The sequence below is a fragment of the Sardina pilchardus genome, chromosome 2 (genome assembly GCF_963854185.1).
Source record: "Sardina pilchardus chromosome 2, fSarPil1.1, whole genome shotgun sequence".
NCBI lineage: Eukaryota > Metazoa > Chordata > Actinopteri > Clupeiformes > Clupeidae > Sardina > Sardina pilchardus.
In genome coordinates this window covers 22696924-22720810 of record NC_084995.1, presented here as the reverse complement: position 1 = coordinate 22720810, position 23887 = coordinate 22696924, and the positions used below count along the sequence as shown (strand labels likewise).

General features: G+C 42.4%; 1 protein-coding gene across 5 annotated transcripts; it reads right to left on the bottom strand.

Annotated features, from left to right (window-relative positions):
* Positions 1 to 529: 529 nt before the first annotated feature.
* ranbp3b (RAN binding protein 3b) lies at positions 530 to 22073 on the bottom strand. 5 transcript variants are annotated; one of them, XM_062522209.1, is made up of 17 exons: positions 22007 to 22073; positions 19215 to 19270; positions 19036 to 19072; positions 17092 to 17178; positions 15840 to 15911; positions 12810 to 12875; positions 12232 to 12336; positions 11326 to 11426; positions 10643 to 10756; positions 10100 to 10203; positions 9921 to 9996; positions 9633 to 9726; positions 5758 to 5939; positions 5471 to 5591; positions 5017 to 5159; positions 4514 to 4700; positions 530 to 1975 (listed from the first exon to the last, which is right to left on the bottom strand). In XM_062522209.1, the coding sequence occupies exons 1-17, from the start codon at positions 22026 to 22028 to the stop codon at positions 1932 to 1934; spliced, it is 1611 nt and encodes a 536-aa protein (XP_062378193.1). In that variant the 5' UTR covers positions 22029 to 22073; the 3' UTR covers positions 530 to 1931. The 5 variants fall into 5 exon arrangements, with proteins under 5 accessions (XP_062378193.1, XP_062378200.1, XP_062378209.1 ...); XM_062522216.1 differs by having other exon boundaries at positions 10643 to 10753; positions 22007 to 22059; XM_062522225.1 differs by having other exon boundaries at positions 12232 to 12324; positions 22007 to 22059.
* Positions 22074 to 23887: the final 1814 nt, after the last annotated feature.

The window sequence follows — 23887 nt, the reverse complement described above, 5'->3', positions numbered from 1 at the left end:
CATCATTTTAAAGCCACGTCAATTACTCACATTGCGGCATCACCTCTAGTTATACAGCGTAGAGAATTGGAGATTATGATCAGTCATTAAACATTATTGTGTATAATCAGAGTTTGGTTTGAAATAATGGATGGAATTTGTGCGCTGTACTGATCCAAAAACAGAATATGGAGAAGTGTCAATTATTTCAACCAGACTCTAAATTAAATGACGCTACTTTATGTCTAAATCGGGAGATTAATGGGTAACACATTTTCACACACGCTGCTTGGCCCACTGATTGCGATTTGACTATAAACGCCTCCATGTGGGGCACCACTCTGCACCCATGCATATTAGTCCACCCTCCTTGTTCCACATGGACCCTGGTGGCAATTAGACAAATAAGACATCCTCGATGATGACCTCGAGCTTGAAATTATTTCCAAGGCACAAAATGGAGGAGAGAGAGAGGTGGGTATTCCAAGAACATGTTTAGTGACAAAACATCACACTGAAATTAAATAATTTATCCTAGTTAGTCACTAAATTACATGAAATACTCTTTTATTATTATTATTAAATTGACATATTTAAAATACATCCTTGGTCTTTCTAACACCAACACTGGCATACAACTCCTGAGCTAAATATTTGTTCCATCATTAGTCAGAGATCAAAGAAACTCAATCTCAGGGCACCATTTAATTTGTCTGGTTTTAAAGATTTATTCTGTAAAGTGTAGGAAGCATGGGATCCTATTAAATGGTGTTATATGAAATTAACAGGACATTCAAGGATTGGACAGACAAGATTTCATTCAAACTCTTACCACACAAAATAAACCTTAATTTCAACTTGGGTTCTGAGAATGGATAAAAAGTTAATATATCAATAAAAATGTTGCAAAACAATACAAACCATCAGAAATAAAAACCCAAATCTGAAAGGCTGTGTTTTTAAATTCATGTAGAATGTCTAAGAAAAAAAATGGACCAAATTAACTGCAACATCTAGTGGATATTGAACCACAAACAAAGGGAGACAAGAAGTACATACACGGCGAGGGGTGAGATTCTCGTGCCTGTAAGCCCTAAAACACAAATTTCAAAGTATGATAGCCTCAGTTGTTGGATTAATCTATTCAACAAGCCAACAACAAGATTTAACTACCACTGTGGAGGACTAAATGATATTGGCTTAACCTACTAACCAGTGCATATGTATGTAGATGTGGTTTTATATCAAATAAAATTATCAAAAAAAAAAAAAAAAGTCTGAAAAATAAATTAGAGTTTGAGTGAATGTTTTACTAGATGAGACAGAGGATATGAAGACAGAGGGATGGAGAGGAGAGGGGAGGGGAGGGGCAGGGCGGGATGGGGAGGGGCGGGGCAAGGCGGGGATGAGAGTCCAACGGGTGCTGTAACCATTAGTGACATGACTGGTCAACAGTGAGTGTGTCATCCTTCTGGAAGGTCCCAGGTGACAGCAAGCTGTGGCTTGGCGAAGAATAAAAAAAGGTCCCATATTTAGAAACATGTGCCGTATTCAAAATGTAGAGGAGCTCCCTCGCTCTCATCAATATGATGAGATTCCAAGTCCTAAACCAAAATGGAAAAGTCTTTTTTTCTTGCAGTCAAAAAAATAAACCAAACAAACAAAGAGAGAATAATAAAAAAAAAAAACACACTGATAATTCCAAAAATTCCAGATTTACATTTAAATGCAGAGGAAAAAAGAGGGGAAAAACAAGAAAAAAAAACAACTGCACAAGTAGGGTGAAGGATTCCGACACAGGGTTAGACGTCTACTATCCACTGGACTGCACTTGTTTGAGGGACCCGAGTTGGTTACGGGCTGTCCATGGAGATGCCTGCTCGGAAAGGAAAAAAAAAAAAGAAAAAAAAATCCCTGTACAGCAGCTTCCTAGCAGGCAGATGCCAGAGATGCTATGTCCCCCCGGCCTCCTGGGCTTCCCCTCCTTCAGAGGTACCTGCAGGGAGAGAGAGATTGTTTCAATATACCCAGGATCCAACACAGCACATGACTGTATGACTGGTTAATGTTGTTAATGATATGGTAAAGGCCCAGTTTGCATAATATAAATTCATAGTACTCTTCAAAAGACTCTTCATACATGCGTATGTCCTGTGTGTGTGCATACAAGTGTGTGCATATACAGTGCCTATAGAAAGTCATCATACCCTTTTGAAATAGTTACTTTTTTTGTCTTACAGCCTGAAATCAAAACCCATTTTAAAAAAAATCTTTTCCAGTTTTATTAACAAATTTAGCTGTACAACATCAAAATAATGAAAAAAAAGTCAACAGTTCTGAAAATTAATAAAAAAATTAAAAACTAGAATAACAGGGTTGGAAAAGTCATCATACCCCTGACTTAATACTTTGTAAAGCTTCCTTTTGCTTTCATTACAGCCATCAATCTGTTTGGATGTCTCTATTATAGCTTTGCACACCTAGATAGGGGAATATTTGCCCAATTTTCCGTACAGAAATGTTAAAATTTAGTCAAATTCTGTAGGGAATGGCGATGGACTACTCTCTTCAAGTCAATCCACATGTTTTCTATAGGATTTAAGTCAGGGCTCTGACTTTGCCACTCAAGGATATTCACCATCCTATCCTTAAGCCACTGCTTTGTTCTTTTGGCAGTATGTTTAGGATTATTGTCGTGTTGGAAGGCGAATGACCTCCCCATCCTCAGCTGTTTAGGAGAGGGACGCAGGTTTTCCTCAAGAATTTTGGTGTACTTGGCAGCATCCATTTTCCCTTCTATCCTGACCAATTGCCCAGTTCCCGCTGAAAAGAAACATCCCCACAACATAATGTTGCCCCCACCATGCTTCACACTAGGTATGGTGTGTTTTGGGTGGTGTACTGTGTTGGTTTTCGCCAAACATTGCGCTTGGAGTTCAGTGCAAAAACACATCTGGAATATTCTGCTACCATGTGGAAAAACCTTATATGGTCAGATGAGACTAAGATCGAACTTTTTGGAGACTAAGATTGAAGTTTTTGGACTGAGCTCCAGGCGCTAACCAAACACAGTATACACACCCAAACACACCCAAAACACACCATACCTACTTTGAAGCATGGTGGGGGCAACATTATGTTTTGGGGATGTTTCTCTTCAGCGGGGACTGGGCAATTGGTCAGGATAGAAGGGAAAATGGATGCTGCCAAGTACACCAAAATTCTTGAGGAAAACCTGCGTCCCTCTCCTAAACAGCTGAGGATGGGGAGGTCATTCGCCTTCCAACACGACAACAATCCTAAACATACTGCCAAAAGAACAAAGCAGTGGCTTAAGGATAGGATGGTGAATATCCTTGAGTGGCAAAGTCAGAGCCCTGACTTAAATCCTATAGAAAATATGTGGATTGACTTGAAGAGAGCAGTCCATCGCCATTCCCTACAGAATTTGACGAAATTTTAACATTTCTGCACGGAAAATTGGGCAAATATTCCCCTATCTAGGTGTGCAAAGCTATAATAGAGACATATCCAAACAGATTGATAGCTGTAATGAAAGCAAAAGGAAGCTTTACAAAGTATTAAGTCAGGGGTATGATGACTTTTCCAACCCTGTTATTCTAGTTTTTAATTTTTTATTAATTTTCAGAACTGTTGACTTTTTTTTCATTATTTTGATGTTGTACAGCTACATTTGTAAATAAAACTGGAAAAGATTTTTTTAAAAAATGGGTTTTGATTTCAGGCTGTAAGACAGAAAAAGCAACTATTTCAAAAGGGTATGATAACTTTCTATAGGCACTGTAAGTAAGGGATAACGGCCGACGAGGTGACCGGTTCGATGGAAATAATGGCTAGGTGGAGGTCTAGAACTCCGGCGACGTGCGAAGCACGGAGACGGAGTTACCTCCGCCGTGCCATTATTTCCATCGAACCGGTCGACCTCGAAGGCCGTTATCCCGCTTATCTCCCGTTTGCATTCATAACCTGTATATTTAGAACATCGTTTTATTCCACCGTTGCGTCCGTTAACATCGCTAAAACTGTCTTGACTGTGGGACTACTTTCCGCCACATATCAACTTTCTACTTGCAGGACAAAACTGCCGTTACTAGTTCTAAATGGATAGTTGCTATGGCCAAAAGCCAGTCGTTAGTTCTAAATGGCTAGTTGCTACGGCCAAAAGCCAGTCGTTAGTTCTATCTCTGCCGTTGTCAAGGGGGCATTTCCCAGGATTCTGATTAACTTTAACTTTGAAAGATCGCTACTTTTATAGCCTACATGGCATCCAACTAGCTACAATCCACCTCCGTCATATGCTACAATGTTACTATGGTTCTGCACGTCTGTATTTCAGCTTGGATGCAACGTGACAGTTCATTTAAACTTAGCAACGAGTTTGGCGAATTAATATTCAAGTGTGATACGGGAACTACTTCAGAGGTAGCAGGTTATACGAAGTTAATGGCCACCCCATCAGCCAATCAGAGAAGAGAATTCCATTGTTGAGGGAGATAAGTGTGTGTATATGTACCGCTGGTGTTGGCCGTGGCCCCCTCTGCACCGTTGGGCTCGTCGTCGCTGTCGTCCTCGTTGGACTGGGGCACCTCAGGCCCAGGGCCTAGTGGGGCCGGCTCGGGCTCCTGATCCGCCCGGCTCTTTAGGGCCAGGATGCGGTGGTGTAGCGCAGCTGCTAACTGCCCTGCGTCCTTAGAACTGGCCTGGGGGGGAAAGAAAGAAAGAAAGAAAGAAAGAAGGGTTCAGAGAAGGGCAATGCCAGTGAAGCTGTATTGTTTCTAAATCCATTTCCATATTGTGAATATTTTTCAGTCAATATTATACCATATACCTAAAATGCTATTAATACATTTTTAAATGCTATTAATGAGGTGTTCAGACTTTCAGTGCACTTCATAGGATCAAAGTCGCAGTGTCTATTAAGTCTAAGGCAAAATCAGGCCAACATTTCATATGATCTCAGATGATAGAACTTCTTCACCAGGTGACCTACACCTGTTACTTGTTTATCCTGCATACCGATATGAGGAAGACTTTGACCCCCTGGTCCTCAGTGTCCATGGCAGTGATGCGGACACTCTTCTCGCTGGCCTTGTCCACCTGCATCTGAGGCCACAGCTTAGTGTTGAGGATCAGGCGCAGACTCCCCTGGGTGCGCATCACTGAGGGGGGGACAGAGAGATAGAAAGAGAGAGAGAGAGAGAGATAGAGAGACCAAGAGAGAGAATAAGAATGAGAGAGAGGAGAGAGAGAGAAAGAGAGAGACAGAGAGAGAGAGAATATGAGAGAAAAAGCAGGAAAAGTGAGTGAGAGTGAGAGAGAGCAAAGACCAAGGAGAGAAAGAGAGCAAGTGAGGTGAGGGGGAAAAAGGAAAACAAAACAAAGGCAGATTAAGTGCCGATTAACCCTTGCTCTCTCCCTGTCCGGGTAAATACCCCCGACCAGACAGCTTTAGGACAAGCGGTGGCCGTACCTAATCTGGACTGTAACGTGCCGTCCTCAGTGGAGGCCATGTCGTTGAGCCGCAGCAGGCCCCGTCCTCGCTCGATCCACGACTGCGCCGTCTTGTCGAACACAAATAACTTGCACTGCATCTGTGGAGGACATCCCAACACCCCCCGGCAGCCATTAGGGTCACCGGTACAACATCCACAACAAACAACACTGATCAGATTCAAAATCAAATCAAAAATACTGATACTGCAGATCATGGCGCGGGGCCTGGCTGCAGCGCAGGTGAGGTGAGGTGAGGAGGCCCACCTGTAGCACGTTGCTCTCCGACTCCTCGCCGGTGCGCACCTCCACCTTCTCCAGGATGCACTTCTTGGCCGTGGCTTTGGTGTAGGCCGCCGCCGACTCCTCCAGAGACTCCGCCACGCTGTTGGCTGCTGGCGCTGCCGTTGCAGCCGCTGCCGACGCCACCGCCGCCGCCGCTGCAGAGGCTGGGACGGGAAATGGAACAGCAGACAGCAGATTCATCACACACACATACATACACACACACACACTTGCAGCAAACCTAGCCCACAACATAGCTTGCAAACTGTCCTATAGGTCCATTACGCATGTCATGCGAGATTTTCCCTATAAAGTACAACTGGTTACCTTTACCTGATCCAACGCACCTGTCCCCACAAAAGAGTCGTGCAAAAGCGCTTTTCAACTAACATTTGCTATAGGACCACACTATGGGCATCCCAGAAGCAATGTGGTGTTGCAATAACCCCCCAGTGAGGTAACCATGCATGAGTGTATCTATTCCAATAGGTCCAGTGTGACTACATTCTTTTGAATAGTCTAACCAGGTGCTAAGTCACGCTGTTGGCCACTGTTGTTGTGATGACAAACGGAGTGCGGATTCGCTACCCTCACCATGGCAACAAAACCTATTGTTATTCTATTGCAATCTAATATGGCACAAGATCTCAAACTCTACGGCACCAAATCGTGACAACTTGGAAACTTTACTTTCTTCCACCGGTTACTCTACAATCCTTCTGCAGGCAAGAAAGGCTTGCAGAGGACCAGGCTGAGTACAGCTCAGACCAGAGCCCAGGAGGATTTGGCTATCTGAAGGACTACTGACAGTTTGGTTAACTATTCGTTTTTGAAGTGATGATAATGGGATAATAAATCTTTTTCCGGGTCCAACGGCTTTCAGACTCGCTTGTTTTTAGCCTTTAAGAAAATTGTCCTCTTACTACTGACTAGTTGCCTCAATCTAATCAAATCCCATTTTCCGCGGAAGCCTGGACGTTACCCTTGAATGTATCATCTGGCTGCACAGCTACAGTAGCGATTTTGTTTTACAATTGTTAAAACGGAAGTGATGACAAAGTTTACGAGTTGAAAAACTGTCTGGCTGCGCAAGTAAACGTCTTTTCATGAAAAAACCTGTTGGGCCCGTGACGTCGGACTTATGAACTGAATAGATACAGTACCCTCCAGAATTATTGGCACCCTTGGTAAAAGTTGACTAAAAATAGGTATAAAAAATAATCTTTAGGTGATATATTGTACTCCCACAATGAAAACAATGAGGAAAAATATACCCTGCAAGGCAAGCAAATTTATTCTGAGAAAAAGGAAAATCTCATAAAGAAATAAATATTTTTAACAAAAACAGCTTGCTCACAATTATTGGCACCCCTGAAACATATTATGTACAACATTTAACAGGAGCATTTTCCTATGTAAATGCAACGTTTTAAAGTAAATCAGAGTGTCTGTGAACTTTCAGAAGTAGTTCATGACGTTCTTTTTCACTATGGTATGAAAATGAAGTCACTCAGAGGCTAAATCCTCTAGTCATTTTTCAACATTGGAGAGACAAGAGAATACACTAAATTGAAATAAAAAGAAATTGTGTTGACATTTGTAAGTAAGAGAATGTCTATGGAAACTAGGTATTTTGTTGAAAATGCCTATATTTCCAGTTAAAATGATGACTAAAAGGTTCTAATCATCTGGAAATGTGGCAAACATGCTTGGACAAAGACCCATGGCTATTTTGCTCCCACGCACAGTATGGAGGATGGTATGATAGGCAAAAAAATCCATAAGAACCACTGTTGAGAGTTACAGACAAAGCTATCATCTTGGGGTCACCAAGTCCCCCCCAAAAATCTTCAAAAGTGACCTCACTGCTAATAGATTATTTAGACAGCATGTCAGGTTAAAGCCAGTAGAGTCATTTAATGAACAATGTAAATGGAAGGAGTTACTAAATGGTACCATGACATGTCTGGGAGTGTGGTCTATTGTCAGATGAAAATAAAATTATGCTCTTTTGCTAAAACACTTAAGGTGTCTTTGGCGTACATAGAAGAATGACTATACCAAAAAGAACCCCATGCCTAATCAGAATTATGGTGGAGGGGCTGTGCTATTGTGGGGCTGTTTTAATTCCCAAAGGCCTTGGGAACCTAATTAAGGTGCATGGCATCATGAACACCAAGAAAAACCTGAAAATTTTCAAAGGAAATCAAACAATCTCTGCCAAGGCCCTAAAAGTTGGTCATGATTGGATCATTCATCAGGTCAATGAACCAAAACAAATGCACAGATCAAAACAAATATGGTTTACTGAACACAAAATCAAGCTTCAGACATTGCCATAGCAGTCCCCAGTGGGGTATACTACGAATCTCGTTGAACATAACCAGGTTTTCTTTGGATAACCTGGATTGCTAAAAACGAAAGTCGCAATCAGAGTTGAGTGGTACTACGAAACTCACTCAAGGATGAATTTGTCCAACTAGGCTTTCAGCTCAGATCTGTGCGCGTTCTCGTGGTTGGGGTGACTTTGACCAATCGGGAAACGTGGAGACGCACAAGACAGCCTAGGTTAACCAACGATTACTTCCGCATTTATGAGCGGCAGAGAAATCTAGGGTGGTCTTTTTTAGTGTCTAACCCATAACATCAAAAAATCGATAGTCATCAAATATTGCATGGTATGCACGTCCATAGTAGTGACATATTTGCACGCGCAACATAGTTAAACGCGCCTTCGAGATTCAAAATGTTTGCAGAGGCGGGGCTGAACCTGTTCGAAGTTTGACAGATTAGCACACGTGAGATAACTTCGTTTTTCAAGATAATGGATTGGTTAGAATTGGTCAGAGGGCGGTGACTTTTCACGATTTGAGCTATAACTAAGCACATAACCTGCTCCCGACCAGGTTTGGTTGCGAGCATAAGATACCATGGTGATACAGCGACGCTAAAACAAATCCACTTTCGTATGACAGCATACCCTGGCTTTGAGCGCAACATACCTCGCTAACGCACTAATCGAGATTCGTAGTATACCCCACTGATCTAAACTCCATAGAAAAACAGTGGGATGAGTCAACGAGAAGAATGCACAAGTGTGGACCTAGCAATCTGGACGATCTGGGGAGGTTTTGCAAAGATGAATGGTCTTAAATCCTTTACTTTGTATTCTCAATCTTTATGGGGTGTCAGAGAAGAATATTACATGCTGTTTTATTGACAAAGGGAGATTTAAGAAGGTATTACAAGTAGGGGTGCCAATAATTGTGAGTGACGTGTTTTTATTAAAAACATTTATTTCTTTATGAGATTTTACCTTTTCTCAGAATAAATTTGCTTCCCTTCCAGGGTGTATTTTTCCTCATTGTTTTCATTGTGGGAGTACAATAAATCACCTAAAGATTATTTTTTAGACCTATTTTTAGTCAACTTTTACCAAGGGTGCCAATAATTCTGGAGGGTACTGTATGAGAAGGGTGCAGCAGAGAGTGGGCTCAGTATCAACAGCGTCCTCCTGCTCCAGTCACCATTAAGCCAATCATGAAATCTTGAGATGAGATCTTGGGACTCGAATGTGGCTGAATTTTAGTCAATGAATGATGAGCGGTCAACTTCAAAACTGATAGAGACAAAAATCATCGGAAGTCTCGGGGAACACGCATTTCCTCTAATCAGTTAAAACTGCAAAAAGAAACTCTACAACTTCTCTCTCTCACACACACACACACACACACACACAGACAGACAAAAACCCGTTGATAAGTGCATTCTCATTCCCTGCGCTTGGTGAGAGCGGAGTGTATCCCCCCTGTCCCCAGGGGGCGGTGAAGCGCTGTGCTGGAGGAGAGAGGACTCACCCTTCTCCGGCGTGGCCTCCTGAGAGGAGGGCTCAGACACAGGAGCCGGGCTCTCCCTCCCGCTCTCCACGCCCTCGCCACCTTTGGGGGGGCTCTGCAAACACACACACACACACACAGGTTTTTCAGTGGATGAATAATCTTTTACAATGAGTTGGCTGTGTGTTTTTAAAAAATATTTAAACAAGTTAAATACACACAGCATATGCCTAAAGGCGAATGCTGGTTAAACATGAATTTGTGTCTTCAGGGTCCCACTTCTAAAGCCTTGTGAAAACATAGACTCACCAACACTCGCTCCGACATATTCTGCCCAAAGACAAACTTGGCCTCCTTGTCTGTGTTGTTTGTTGCATTCTGAGAGCTGAGAAAAAGGCCAGAATCAATATTTGTTCTACTGGGAACTGCTACCCAGTAACAACATATTATTCAAATTATATTTGAAAATATATGGAAATAGGCGTTACCTGGGGGTACCTATATACTGCAGGAAATAATTCGTTCCACCTGGCTGAGAATCTGGCGTGGCAGGGTCTTTCGTGTCATTGGCTGCACTGCTGTTCTCTTCCACCTACACAGTCACACAAACATTCTACATGCTAAAAATCTGCAACCCAACAAGCTCAAGACCTCAAGTGATCATTCAAACATGGCATGCAGTCAGTAGCTGTGTCTCTATTCAACTTCTTCCTCAATTTGCATTTTTCACCAGGAAACATGGGAATTACATGGTGATTTCAAGTTATTACAAGTAAACAGGCAGTGTCCTTACCACCTTTTCAAAATTACCCCTACCCAATAATTTCTCACCTGCATGAATCTCGTGACCTATGGCTGATCTATCTTGACATCAAAAAGGTGAGGAGTTTGCATCTGTATTGTGCATTTCCGTAAACGCTACCCTGACCAGATTACATTTTGATGAAAATCTCGCTGAAGAAAACTTGAAAGAGCTAAATGGGAATTGGTTACAATCTTTGTGTTTTCAAAGACATACTGGACACGCTCACCTTGGCCCGTTCTCTGATGTTCTGGCCAAACACAAAACTGGACTCATTGAGTGGATCCTTCTTCTCATTATTCTGCCCACTTGGTTCACTCCCATGGTCCTTGTCATCATTCTGCTGTGCGAAAAATGCAGACAAAGTGCACTTAAAAAATGAAATGAAAATAAAATAAAAACACTTACTGAAGTGGTTCTACACACCTAAAGGACACAATCACTATACCGTTTCAAACAACAACATATGTCTGCTATAACATTTTGACAACCTTGAATGATACTTATGCGTCCAGCAATCTCTGAATATAAAAAAACAGTATACATGTAGATGAAGTAATACAGGTACACGTCACATAAGGGTACATAATGTATAGAAAAGCGGCCATTATTGGGAAAATATGTCCAGACAGGGCGAACTGGACCCCAATGTGCCAGCTGAGGGGACTTCGTTCGCCCTGAAAAAAACTTTTTTTTCGATAATGACTATACATTACTCCACTTCTTATATGGCTACTTGCCAAAACTAATAAATAAACCCCACATGATGTCTCTCTCTTCTTTATTTTTTTTCTTGTGGCTTTTCCAAACAAATAGTTTGCACGTGAGTGGACCATTCTTCAGCATTATGAAGAGCAGTGTAATAAAGCAAGATGCATGATGACACTACTCTTGGTCAGACGTGTCCCTCACCTGTGGTTTGTCCGATTTTTCTACGTTGTTCTGGATGACAGTCGGAGACTCTGTTGCTCCATCCGAGAGTGTCCCCACGCCATTTGTCCCACAACTTGATTCTACAGGTGAGAGGAAAGGCCAGGACAGGATTACAAAACAAGCCTTCTGACCAGCACATGCACAGCACACATCTACACAATGGTGAGTAGTCATCTTATGGAGCAGAACACCAGTTATTTGCGATACATACATCTGCTAAACTAAGTATATATGCCAGAATAAATCTTCTTCCTGGACTCAGACTTGAGGTTATATGTGACCCTGCAAAGCGAAATCAGTTGCTTTGCGCACAATGCTATTTTTGAGAAAATCCACAATAAACAAACTTCCGGGTTAAAATGTTGAATTTCACGTTTTCGCATAATTCGACAGTATACAGTCTACAGTTTCATATCGGGAACTCATTTCACCCGGTGAAGATTCAACACATTAGCAGTCATTCCCGTTGTCCACGCCGCTTAAAAAGGTGATTTCTCCTCTTCTGGCATATTGTGACGGGAGAGCCATGTCAACTTTGGATGCGGTTATCTTAGCGATAGTTTACCCTCGATACATTTCGTTGGAAAGCGTAGTCTATGGCCGTTCATGTCCGCACAATGACTTAATTTTGTAAATTTTACCAAAGCGACTGGTTTCGCTTTGCAGGGTCATATATTTGTGTGTGTGTGTGTAACTGTACCAGTTATTAGATATAATGGGTGAGGGTGGGTAAGTGTGTTTGTAAAAACATGCATGCTGGTCTGCGTGCGAGGAGTTAAGCCAAGCATGGACTCTGTGGATCTTGGTGGGCGGTGTGTGCTCAGTGTGTGTGTGTGTGTGTGTGTGTGTGTGTGTGTGTGTGTGTGTGTGTGTGTGTGGACTCACTGGACTCTGTGTAGGTCTTGGTGGGCGGCGCCTGCAGGACTGCAGGCCGGAGGACGCTGCGCTGCGGTTCCTTGGGCTTCTGGCTGGGCACGCCTGCAAAAGAACCTGCTAATGGATTGGATCTGAAGCTGAACGCCCCACACACAGGCTGACCTCAACGCTCAACCCTGACCCAACTCAATACACACACATACACACATACACACACCAATCAAGCCACTCGCCTCCGCCAACATGCACACACACACCACGTTCATCCCTGACACCCAACATAGGCCCTCAACCTATGGTTTCTCCACACTGTTTACACTCACCCTCTTTAACTCTCCCTCACACACACACACTTCCAGTACCACCTGCTTCTCCACACCCCAAACACACACAGCTTAAAAATCAGTCTGGGAGAAATGCCCAAATGATCTAACAGCACAGCAAAACAACATAATCCTTAACTCCTTTGCCTGAAACCACATCCCTCTTAAAGGGTGTCTTTATGCCTAAGGTCAGAAAGCTTGCACAGCCTCCCCATACACACAACCCCACCTGTGTTAGCATGGCCCAGGGATAAGCACCCTTACCTGCGCTGGGCGCCTGGCCGTGAATAAGCGTCGGAGGCTTCAGGCGGAATCCCACAGGCTTCTCCTCTGTGGACAGACGGTAGAACTCACGTTAGCCAAGAACTGGACCGGATTTGAACAGTAAAACACACATTGCTGCACAACAGCAGCAACAGCAAGCAACGTGAACACAGCTACCCGAGTCATGCATCAGACAGGCATCAATCAGTTGAGTGGGTGAATCAGTTGGGTGTGTGAAAGTAAAGCTTTGGTAAAGTAAAGGATTGGTTGCACTTGCAGCCACTGAATGTGCAGCAGCACATCGCATCTGCGCCTCGTCTCCTTGCTACTTCCAAGTGTTGGTAGAGCAGAAGGAAGCTCAGCGTGAACAAACTGAGAATGTGTTCTGTCGGTGTGGCTGGGCTGTCTGAACTGCTACTGACTACAAACACAACATCAACACCAAGCGAACGGTGAGGAGGCTGAGGGAACCACGCCAGACCACTTAATCGTAGATGGCAGGTTTGTGAAAGAACAAAAAAAAGAGGTGTACAAAAACAAAGGATAAAAAAGGCAAATTATGTGCATTTCCTGTCTAGCTGTGGTTGAATCAGAAGAGGAATGTCTGCGGGTTAGGTGTACGTGTGTGCCCGATCCTGCAATGCAAAGTGCTTTATCTGGCACAGCTCAATACCACAGCTTCTTCAGTATTCTGTAGTGAGCCACTCTGGCGCTCAGTCATAACAACACACTTGGGTGGGCTTCCGAGACGTGCGTCAAAAATAAAGGAGTGCTCATTTTCGGCACAAATTATTTTCTATCACAGGTGATGTAACATACTTGTGATGCGTAATTGACAGTGACGGTAGAGCAACTCTTTGCCACTAGAGGTCTTTCACATTTTTTGGCCAATTGACGACCACCCTGTTTCGTCCACACATGTGGAAATGGAAAGGTATTTAGTTGGATACAATTCATCGACCTGACCATTGAATGCAACCAAATCCTACAATCTGTACCATTATTATTATCTTTTTTATTTTTCTTATAACATTGTGTGTGTCTATCGCATGCGTACAGAACACTATATTAAATTGATACTCTTTATTAGAGCTCTTGCAACTACGGCTACAACTAACAATTTTCAGAGTCGAGTTCTAATCCGTCAATGAATCAGTTAGTTGTTTGATGGATAGAATGTCAGAAAATCGTGAGAAAATATCTTGTCTGTTGTCTGTACAGAGCCATGTGTTGTATGTATATAATTACTGCTATTATTCTGATAATTCTATTTATTTTTTATTTACTTTACATCAACACTAAAATAAACAGTTTTTAGCAACTGATTTAGTAACTGATGAGTAGTTAACTGAGGTCATCAATGTAAGTCACTTTGGACAAAAGCATCAGCTAAAAACATAAAACATAAAACATAAATGTTGCAGTCCTACTTGCAACTACTTCTCTCATCACTGATTCAAGTCTTCAGGACAAACTTCATCAGTGAAACAGCCTCCTTTCCCATTGGAGCACTAATGAAACAAGACCGTAAATATAGAAAGTCTGCCTGAGGCAAATGATTCACGTGGAAGAACAACAAATGTTTCAGGATGGCAACGATGTACCGCACCAACCACTGCTGTTAAGACTCACGCTAATCATGTCTTAGCCTAAACATCAACTCAAACAGCACTGAACGCCGTCATATCTGCCCTCAACATAGCACTCTTCACAAGCACACGGTGTGGGTTCCTCTTAACAGTGGCGTTCCCTCTTTACACTAATCTATCTTGACCGGATTAACAGGGCCAGTGGACCTGGAAACTAATCTAGTCTCAACACAGGCCTAATATTCATAGCACTTTCATAACACTTTCCGCAGTGTGAATTCACCTAATCTCCATATTACTTTGTACTTGTCAGGGCACAAACCAACAAAAAAAACAAAACCAGGGTGAAAGCAAGATACAGGATCCGTATCAACACACTGCACTAATAGTCTAACAGCCAACTCTACGATTGCTGACCAACTCAAAGTATCTAAATAAGAAAAAATGAAAAAAATGCACACCCTTTAAGGTGCTGGCACAGGACGTAAATGTATAGAAAAAAGATTATGTTGCCGCACACTCGGTTCTCAAATTTCTCAAATGTATTGACACCAACGTTTCGGCCAGTTGGCCTTTTTCAAGGTTTCTCTTAAAAGTATCTCCCAGGATTGCTTCTCCTCTGACACAACGCACCTCCCACCCCCAGATGCCTCACCACGCCTGGTGCTTCCTCAACCCCCAGCCCCCAGAGGCGCTTCACAGTGACAGCCCAGCGAAGCAGGAGCAGCCCTGCTGACCACTTCCGAGAGCCCACCTCAGGCCTGAAAACCTACTTCTGCACATTCCTTTCAGCTTGGACCGCTTCGCTCCGCTCTCCGCTCTGCGCTAGCCTATTTTCTGCCTCCTCTCTCCGGCTGACTGCGGAGCTCGGAGCTGCCCTTGTGCTCTCCACTGCCAGCCCGGCCGCCACTTCCCTTTGTCTCGGAAGGTGCCGGAAATAGACATGCACACGAGACACTCTGGGCATTTTCACATCTTTTCTCTCCTTCTAGCCTTTCCTCGCTCCGGTTCGCTCTTCCTCTCCACGCTAACTGAAGCAGTCACCATGGTTACTCCAGAGCGCGCCTGACCCAGTATAAATACAGTCCCTTATTACAGTGGATAAAAACAAGCTTGACTGCAGCGAGCAGACGTTGGCTAGCCGTGCACCAAACGGCCAAACCCCTTTGCCAACAGACACCGACACACACACAGACACAAGGCTTCAAAATCCTCACCATCATCTCCATATGCATGCTAGGCAGTTTATAATGCAGCCAGAGGGACAGCGACAAGCTTTTAACCAAGCACCCAGTACACCACCCAAGTGATTAATTTATGCAGCGCAAGGAGTCTTGAGAGTGTTTCCCTGTTCAATACACTGTGTATGTGTATGTGTGTGTGCCCGAGTGTGTGTGTGTGTGTCAGAGACAGTAGCTTCAAATAAGTAATAACACTTCACCTGGCTCTGAGTCAGAGTTCCCAGTAGGAGACTGGCAGAAACTTGAGGGCATGAACACATTATTCTTTGAAACTGCAGAGAGAAGAGGAGGGAGAAGGAGAAGAAAAAAAGAAAGGAGAGAAGAGAGAGAGAGAAAGAAGTGCAGAAAAGGCCATGGACAGGATGAGGAAATGAAAGGAGGATAGAGAGGACAGATAACAGAAGTAGAGTAGAGGCCAGGTAGAGAAGGAGAGAGTGCAGAGGAGGGGTAGGAAGGAGAGAATGGGAGAGAGAAATAGGTTAGACAGGTCAATGCCTTCAACTGACAAACAGGGGAGGAGGGTAAAAACAATGTTACCAGATGAACTGAACCTCAAACACACACACAGATCAAAATACAGATTAAAGTCTGAAGGCCATCGGTGTAAAAATAACAGCACGATAATACTACTGCCGTATCCGATTCTTCACTCTCCCCAATGCACGTCAAAGCTTATAATTGTCTCCCTGAGATTTACTCCACAGACATAGTCATCACCATTTCAAATCATCTCTTAAAAGAGAGGGAAAACATCATAAAGCTGGCATCAGCCAACAACTACCAATCAATTGTAAAAATGTAGTCAAAACACTGCAGTAGCAGACTGTTTACACTGGCTAGTCAACAAGCAAACAAGACATGGAGCTCACAGGCTTAACCATCATAAGATCTAATTTAGTTTGGATTCAGACATATTACACAACATATGAGCAATCCAGCCAACAAAATACTGTTTCAGCAGTTCAAACATGCCCTCAGACAGTAAAAATGGGAGCATTTTATTTGTGATTTCCTGTGTCTTGATTATACTGTAGCCTGTAAGGGTAAAAAGCTAATTGAATAGGTGCTAAATGATGGTACTGCAGCACAACACTTCTTAAGACCAGAGGCTGGTCTTACAACACTGGCCTACCAAGATTTGCTGTATCCTTTTATGTGGCTTCCATCCTCAACCTCCAACCCATAATCAGACAGTTCCAAATATCAGAGCCAATAGTTCTTGAAACATTTTGCAATGACAGATTAAATTCTGAGTGTCATAAAAGGTTACATCAGTGGTCCTCCTTCCAATACAATTTAGCATACTAGGCTATAGTTGATCAACATTCCAAACGCCAAACACACTTTTTCGATTTGGGTAAAGGGTTCACCGTGGCAAAGACGTCATATCCATTGGAGTGTAGAATGCATGCTTGCTTCACCAATGAAACCTGCTGTAGTGTCCATGCTCACCTGAGTTAGACGGAGGAAACTGTGTTAAAGATGATGTTCTCTCTCTCTTCACTGGAGGACAGTATTCGCTCTCCTCCCGTTCCGAATCTGAAACATAACAAGTTTAAGCATCAATGAAAAATAATCACAATAAAAATACATACATACAGTACCCTCCAGAATTATTGGCACCCTTGGTAAAAGTTGACTAAAAATAGGTATAAAAAATAATCTTTAGGTGATTTATTGTACTCCCACAATGAAAACAATGAGGAAAAATATACCCTGCAAGGCAAGCAAATTTATTCTGAGAAAAAGGAAAATCTCATAAAGAAATAAATATTTTTAACAAAAACAGCTTGCTCACAATTATTGGCACCCCTGAAACATATTATGTACAACATTTAACAGGAGCATTTTCCTATGTAAATGCAACGTTTTAAAGTAAATCAGAGTGTCTGTGAACTTTCAGAAGTAGTTCATGACGTTCTTTTTCACTATGGTATGAAAATGAAGTCACTCAGAGGCTAAATCCTCTAGTCATTTTTCAACATTGGAGAGACAAGAGAATACACTAAATTGAAATAAAAAGAAATTGTGTTGACATTTGTAAGTAAGAGAATGTCTATGGAAACTAGGTATTTTGTTGAAAATGCCTATATTTCCAGTTAAAATGATGACTAAAAGGTTCTAATCATCTGGAAATGTGGCAAACATGCTTGGACAAAGACCCATGGCTATTTTGCTCCCACGCACAGTATGGAGGATGGTATGATAGGCAAAAAAATCCATAAGAACCACTGTTGAGAGTTACAGACAAAGCTATCATCTTGGGGTCACCAAGTCCCCCCCAAAAATCTTCAAAAGTGACCTCACTGCTAATAGATTATTTAGACAGCATGTCAGGTTAAAGCCAGTAGAGTCATTTAATGAACAATGTAAATGGCAGGAGTTACTGAATGGTACCATGACATGTCTGGGAGTGTGGTCTATTGTCAGATGAAAATAAAATTATGCTCTTTTGCTAAAAACACTTAATGTGTCTTTGGCGTACATAGAAGAATGACTATACTAAAAAGAACCCCATGCCTAATCAGAATTATGGTGGAGGGGCTGTGCTATTGTGGGGCTGTTTTAATTCCCAAAGGCCTTGGGAACCTAATTAAGGTGCATGGCATCATGAACACCAAGAAAAACCTGAAAATTTTCAAAGGAAATCAAACAATCTCTGCCAAGGCCCTAAAAGTTGGTCATGATTGGATCATTCATCAGGTCAATGAACCAAAACAAATGCACAGATCAAAACAAATATGGTTTACTGAACACAAAATCAAGCTTCAGACATTGCCATAGCAGTCCCCTGATCTAAACTCCATGGTAAAACAGTGGGATGAGTCAACGAGAAGAATGCACAAGTGTGGACCTAGCAATCTGGACGATCTGGGGAGGTTTTGTAAAGATGAATGGTCTTAAATCCCTTACTTTGTATTGATTCTCAATCTTTATGGGGTGTCAGAGAAGAATATTACATGTTGTTTTATTGACAAAGGGAGGTTTAAGAAGGTATTACAAGTAGGGGTGCCAATAATTGTGAGTGACGTGTTTTTATTAAAAACATTTATTTCTTTATGAGATTTTCCTTTTTCTCAGAATAAATTTGCTTCCCTTGCAGGGTGTATTTTTCCTCATTGTTTTCATTGTGGGAGTACAATAAATCACCTAAAGATAATTTTTTAGACCTATTTTTAGTCAACTTTTACCAAGGGTGCCAATAATTCTGGAGGGTACTGTATAGTTTAATCTCAAGTTACTCCGGGTTACAAGAGAGATGGCATGCAAAATGTCAACAACATATTAAATGGGGGATACTTAAAGAGATATTTAGATCTCCATTTAAATATCTCTCTAAATGGGCCATGAAAGAACACTACAAGGTACACATTAAAAATATATACGTGCACTCACCCTCTCCATCTTCAGCACTCGACCCATCGGCCGATCGCTGAAAGAAAGATAGAACGGAAATAAAGATCCATTGGGTCAGTGAGACAGAGACTAGAGCTTAAACTGGCAAAGTGGCAATTTCACTCTACACACTCCTCCACACTCAATAAGCCCTAAGGAGAACAGTGCATCAGACTTACCTTCTGTGCTTTATCTTTCTGAAAGACAAAGACTGGAGGGGCTATGGCAGGCTTCTCTGTTTGGGAGAAACAAACACAGTGTTAGTGAGATAATAAACAAATACTGAGGTAAAAAAAATGAACACAAAACTCATAGCTCATGCAAACTTGAACTGGCACAATATTGTTTAATGCAAATCATCTCATGCATGCTTAACCGCTGAACAAAGCTCCACCACCACATGGTGTATCATACCAAAGACCAAAGGTGTCAACAGATGATGTCTTGCTCAAAACTTGTGCTGCAACTTGAAAAAAAGGGGAAACACTACTTCTGCAGAAACTGCTTACTGATTTGGATGTTGAGTAAAAATGAATTAGGTTAGAGTATTACTGGACTGAGACACCAGTCTACTTGGGCTCAGATATTAAACTGTACCTCGTGCATGACTGAAATGGACACATGCATGCATATAATGTACTCACAAAGCAATAACTAAACCAAAACTTGCTATTAGGCCTCTCTTTACCAACCAAATGAAAGTGGGCCTAAAACTACCACCTGAATGTAAAGCATGAGTGGGCAATCCCGTTTAAAAATGTGTGTTTTCTCACACACAGGTACATGTTGTGTGTCCAAAATGCGCTACTTTTCTTTACTATTGCAGAGCTCCTGCACTTGAAATATAGCCATTGCCTTTTTGGGAACTGCACTGCATAAAAGCATAAGTAAAAACATGCAAAGCATGGCTGTCTACACGAACAATACAAGATATCACACAAAATGGGACATGGGAGTCCTGGCTGAGACAAAAACGCCTCAAAAATCAATCCAGTTTTTTATGAGCATGGTTGAGAACGGCCAATTTTGACTTAAATCAAGACAGCACCTCCGCTGTATTTATACTGTAGTCTTGATAACATTGAAAAACATGTTGCCGCTGTATCCCCGCCCTTGAATAAAAATACTAATTTCTTTAGACCTACACAACAGGAGTCTACTACTAATACACTAATTACTTGGATAATAATACTATTATTTGGGCAGGGAAAAATTATCGAAAGCAGACTGGCTATCTTGACCATAGGCTATAAGATATCAAACCGTTTTTAATAGAATATCTAAAATAAAAATAAAAAATAATATCTAAACGTTGAGCTGTCTCTTTCAAGGATGAAACTGTTGAAACGGGATGAAACAGCAAAACGATGCATTACAGCCGGTTGGGTGGGCGTATCCGACTGGCTATCAGAAAGCTGGAGCTTAGGGGCCAACTAGCAGCAAACGTTTACGCAAATTTACCCTAACGACTTGAACTGCTACGTCAAGCCAAATACGTGAATTCAATTACACAAGGCAAAAACTCGGATATTCAAGAATAGTGAATTAAGCATGAGGGAAAGACGTCTATTAAAACTAATATTGCCAAATCATACACAATTCTTAGGCTCTGCTATTCCATGCTAACTATCTAGCAGGCTAAGTAGAGACAGCCAAGTTGTGTCTGTCAAACACGCTGCTGGAGGACGGTAAGGAAATGAGTTTCTGTAGCTGACAGATGCCCTTGGACTGTATTCAGGTGTAAAACAACGTTTGACTGGCTTCAGACAAGCCAGCAGCTAATCAAACGTAACATCGGTTCAAAAAAGAATGACAACATAAGACTAGTAAGACCATCATCCACATCCAATATAACCTAACACCAGGATAGCTCACAAAATAACTGCACTACTAGGCCTGACTACTGTATACTGACCCCGAACCGATCCAATCAAGTTATCTGAGCTAAAGTTAGCTGCAGATTACAACAAATATTTGGAATGTTGACCCACAGCTACATCCATGACTAGCTAACGTGGTGGCATGTGGTACGCGATAAGTGGTGCCTCCATCAGTGTTGTATACGCCAGGCATACGTTAAATACGAAGCTACTAGGTAACCTAACTTTAACAGTTAATCACAAATGGGTTATTGACGTTAACCCGTTAACATTACTTCTTGCCAGTAAACCACGCTCACTTAAAAAAAAACTGCACAACGCATTGGACGTTGAAGGGGGCTAATTGCTAGGGGAATCCCACCGAAAAACTTTACAAATCCAACGTGATAAGTTACAGCAGGTATTGGCTAAAGATATGATGATGCTGTAATATATTCCACTATTTGAATGGTAAAGGCTTATAACTGTCGCCTTGTAATTACGTTATTGGCTACCTGGTTAGCTTGCTAAAAAAACGTCCAGGACTCTAGGATTCACATAGGATGTCTAACGTTAGCTACATTGTTGTTTCCATTGTACGTAAAGTTGATATTATTTTGCAAACTGGGTAGGTGACCAAAACCCTCGTGCATGCAGCGAGGTGTCTCTTGATGACCGAGTTTTACTTGCACCCGGTACTTGTGTCAACTAGCAGAATGATCAAGAACAGCTTCACTAGTCCCCGCCTAAAATCAAAGACGAGAAAGGCCGGGAACACAGCTAAGTAAAGCTACGCTAGCAAGCATAGCTAGTTGATCAGCCTAATTGCCCATTTCCACGAACTGTATGCTAGCAGTGCTAATGTTGTCTGCGAAAATACCTAGTTAAGTCGATGGCAATATAGCATCAGCTAATAAGCTAATGCTAGCTTAACGGCGTTTTCATACTAGCTATCTCATCTGTCATGTTAATCCATACTACAAATCGGTACTTGAATGTCTGGTCATACATGCTGCATTTGCATACCTTTTAAATTAAAAGCTTTACCAGCACCGCCTATAAAAACATTTCTTTGTTTTGTTATATCAACAACACTCAATCCCAATGCCTACCTTCGTTTGCCAAGTCCGCCATTTTACTTCGTCGCGCACACCCACAAAGCAATGCGCCAGACGAGTATTCAAAGCCTCTGGTATTATTTGGTCCGAAACAGTTATGAGCTTAGGTAGAGCCGGTCTATGGGTAGAGCCTATCCATCAGAACAGTAGCTACACTAGGCCGCCTACCCCAGTTATTATTGCGGCAATTCTTGTAAAACACCAGGAGAATAAGTGGATAAATAAACAGATATGTTTTGAGGGGAAAAAGAGTTTTTATGGAATAACTTTAGACCAACTTTCTCCTTGGTTAAAAACAATCTGATTAGTAAAGAAAAATGTAGTATTCTTCCTAAACATCACCTTTTGAGTACCTACATGGTGTAGGCTAGATCTACATGGTGTGTTGCATTGTCATGTTAGAATGCAAAATCAAGTAGCCTAGGCCTAGGCTTAGGGGTGTGAATCAAGTTAGTTCAAGTAGGCTACTTCACTACCACTAGGTGGAGGTAGTGGTCCTCAGCAAGAGGGCCGGCCAGGGCCCACCAGTGGAAGGCGTTGGGATGATATGAAATTATTTTAGTAAAAAAAATGATCATGTTTTTTTTTTCTTCTCTCTGTTTCTTCTGAGGGACTGAAACATAACCATCAGGTTAGGAAATGCTGAACTTTACAGTTCTGACCGGTCCAACGGGCAGAGAGCCATTAAAGCCACAAAGGCAGCCTGCATGCTGGCTGAAGATCGAGGACCATTTCAGTGATGGTGACCCCCGGTGTGCATGGAAAGGCCTCAATCACCTCACAAGCTGCAAAGACAGTGGAGACATCTCCAGCAGCAATGACCCACAGGAGGAACTGAATCACTACATTTTGCGGATAGATTTTGGATAGTGGAAGAGGCAGAGACCCTGACAGCACCACAGACTGACACTTACTGTAAGCACAGATGATGTCAGAGGAGTGCTCCACACTGTCAACTCCAGGATAGCTGCTGGCCCAGAAAGATTTCCAGGGTGGGCACTCAGACTGTGCGGATCAGCTGGCAAAGGTGTCCAGCAACATCTTCAACCTCTCTCTGTCCCAATGCACTGTCTCCAAATGCTCCAAAAGTCTGCACCATTGTTAGGCTGGGTGAACCCTGCCCGATCTTCCGGGGAATTTGAATTTCGCCCGGCAGCTCAGGCTGGAAACCAGCAGATCTTTTTCCTCTGAATACTGCCAGAACCTTTGGCTCCAATCAGAAACGGCCATACTCTAGTCCTGGCACGCTATTGGCCGGTGACATGACGATAACGAAACTTAAGCAACGCGAAGTGCAGTAGAAAAAAAGCGCAGCCTCGCCAGACTATGTTCAATCTTAAAAGATTGAGCTTAATATGGTGAAAACCACTCTGACCTGACTCTCACTCACACCGCGGGGCAGTGTTTCGAAAGTCTGGTCCTATTGCTGCACATCCACTTTCTGATACAGCGCTGACTCACCTGTAAACATCAGGTGACGTGATTGATTGACCTCTGTGGATGAAATGCGCTAAATAAACTTGACTTGACTTGACATGAGGATGCTGTATATGGACCTCCTCCACTTAATACCATCATCCCCAGCATACTGTTGGTGACCTGCACACATGGACTTGGACCTTGGAGCGATAGGACTGTTTAACCAACAGTCCTATTGCTCCCCCACCCTGAGACGGAGCACTCACAAGGCTGTGTGTACAGCGCCCTCTTCTCTGCTCTCTCTATGGCTGCACAGCCTACAGCGCCAATACAATCATCAATTTTTAATATAAAAATATATTTAATACCCGATGGGGATGAATCTGCCTCCAGGAAAGACTTCAAACTGTCTGAATGGTGCTCCACCAACAACCTGATACTCAACACCTTAAAAAC

Coding starts and splice junctions, on each gene's coding strand:
- ranbp3b (XM_062522209.1), bottom strand. CDS start 22,028: ATGGCGGACTTGGCAAACGAAG. Junction 15,912..17,091: donor GTTTCCTCCGTCTAACTCAG/GTGAGCATGGAC, acceptor TTCTCTCTGCAG/TTTCAAAGAATAATGTGTTC. Junction 5,940..9,632: donor GGAGGCCACGCCGGAGAAGG/GTGAGTCCTCTC, acceptor TTCCCGTCCCAG/CCTCTGCAGCGGCGGCGGCG.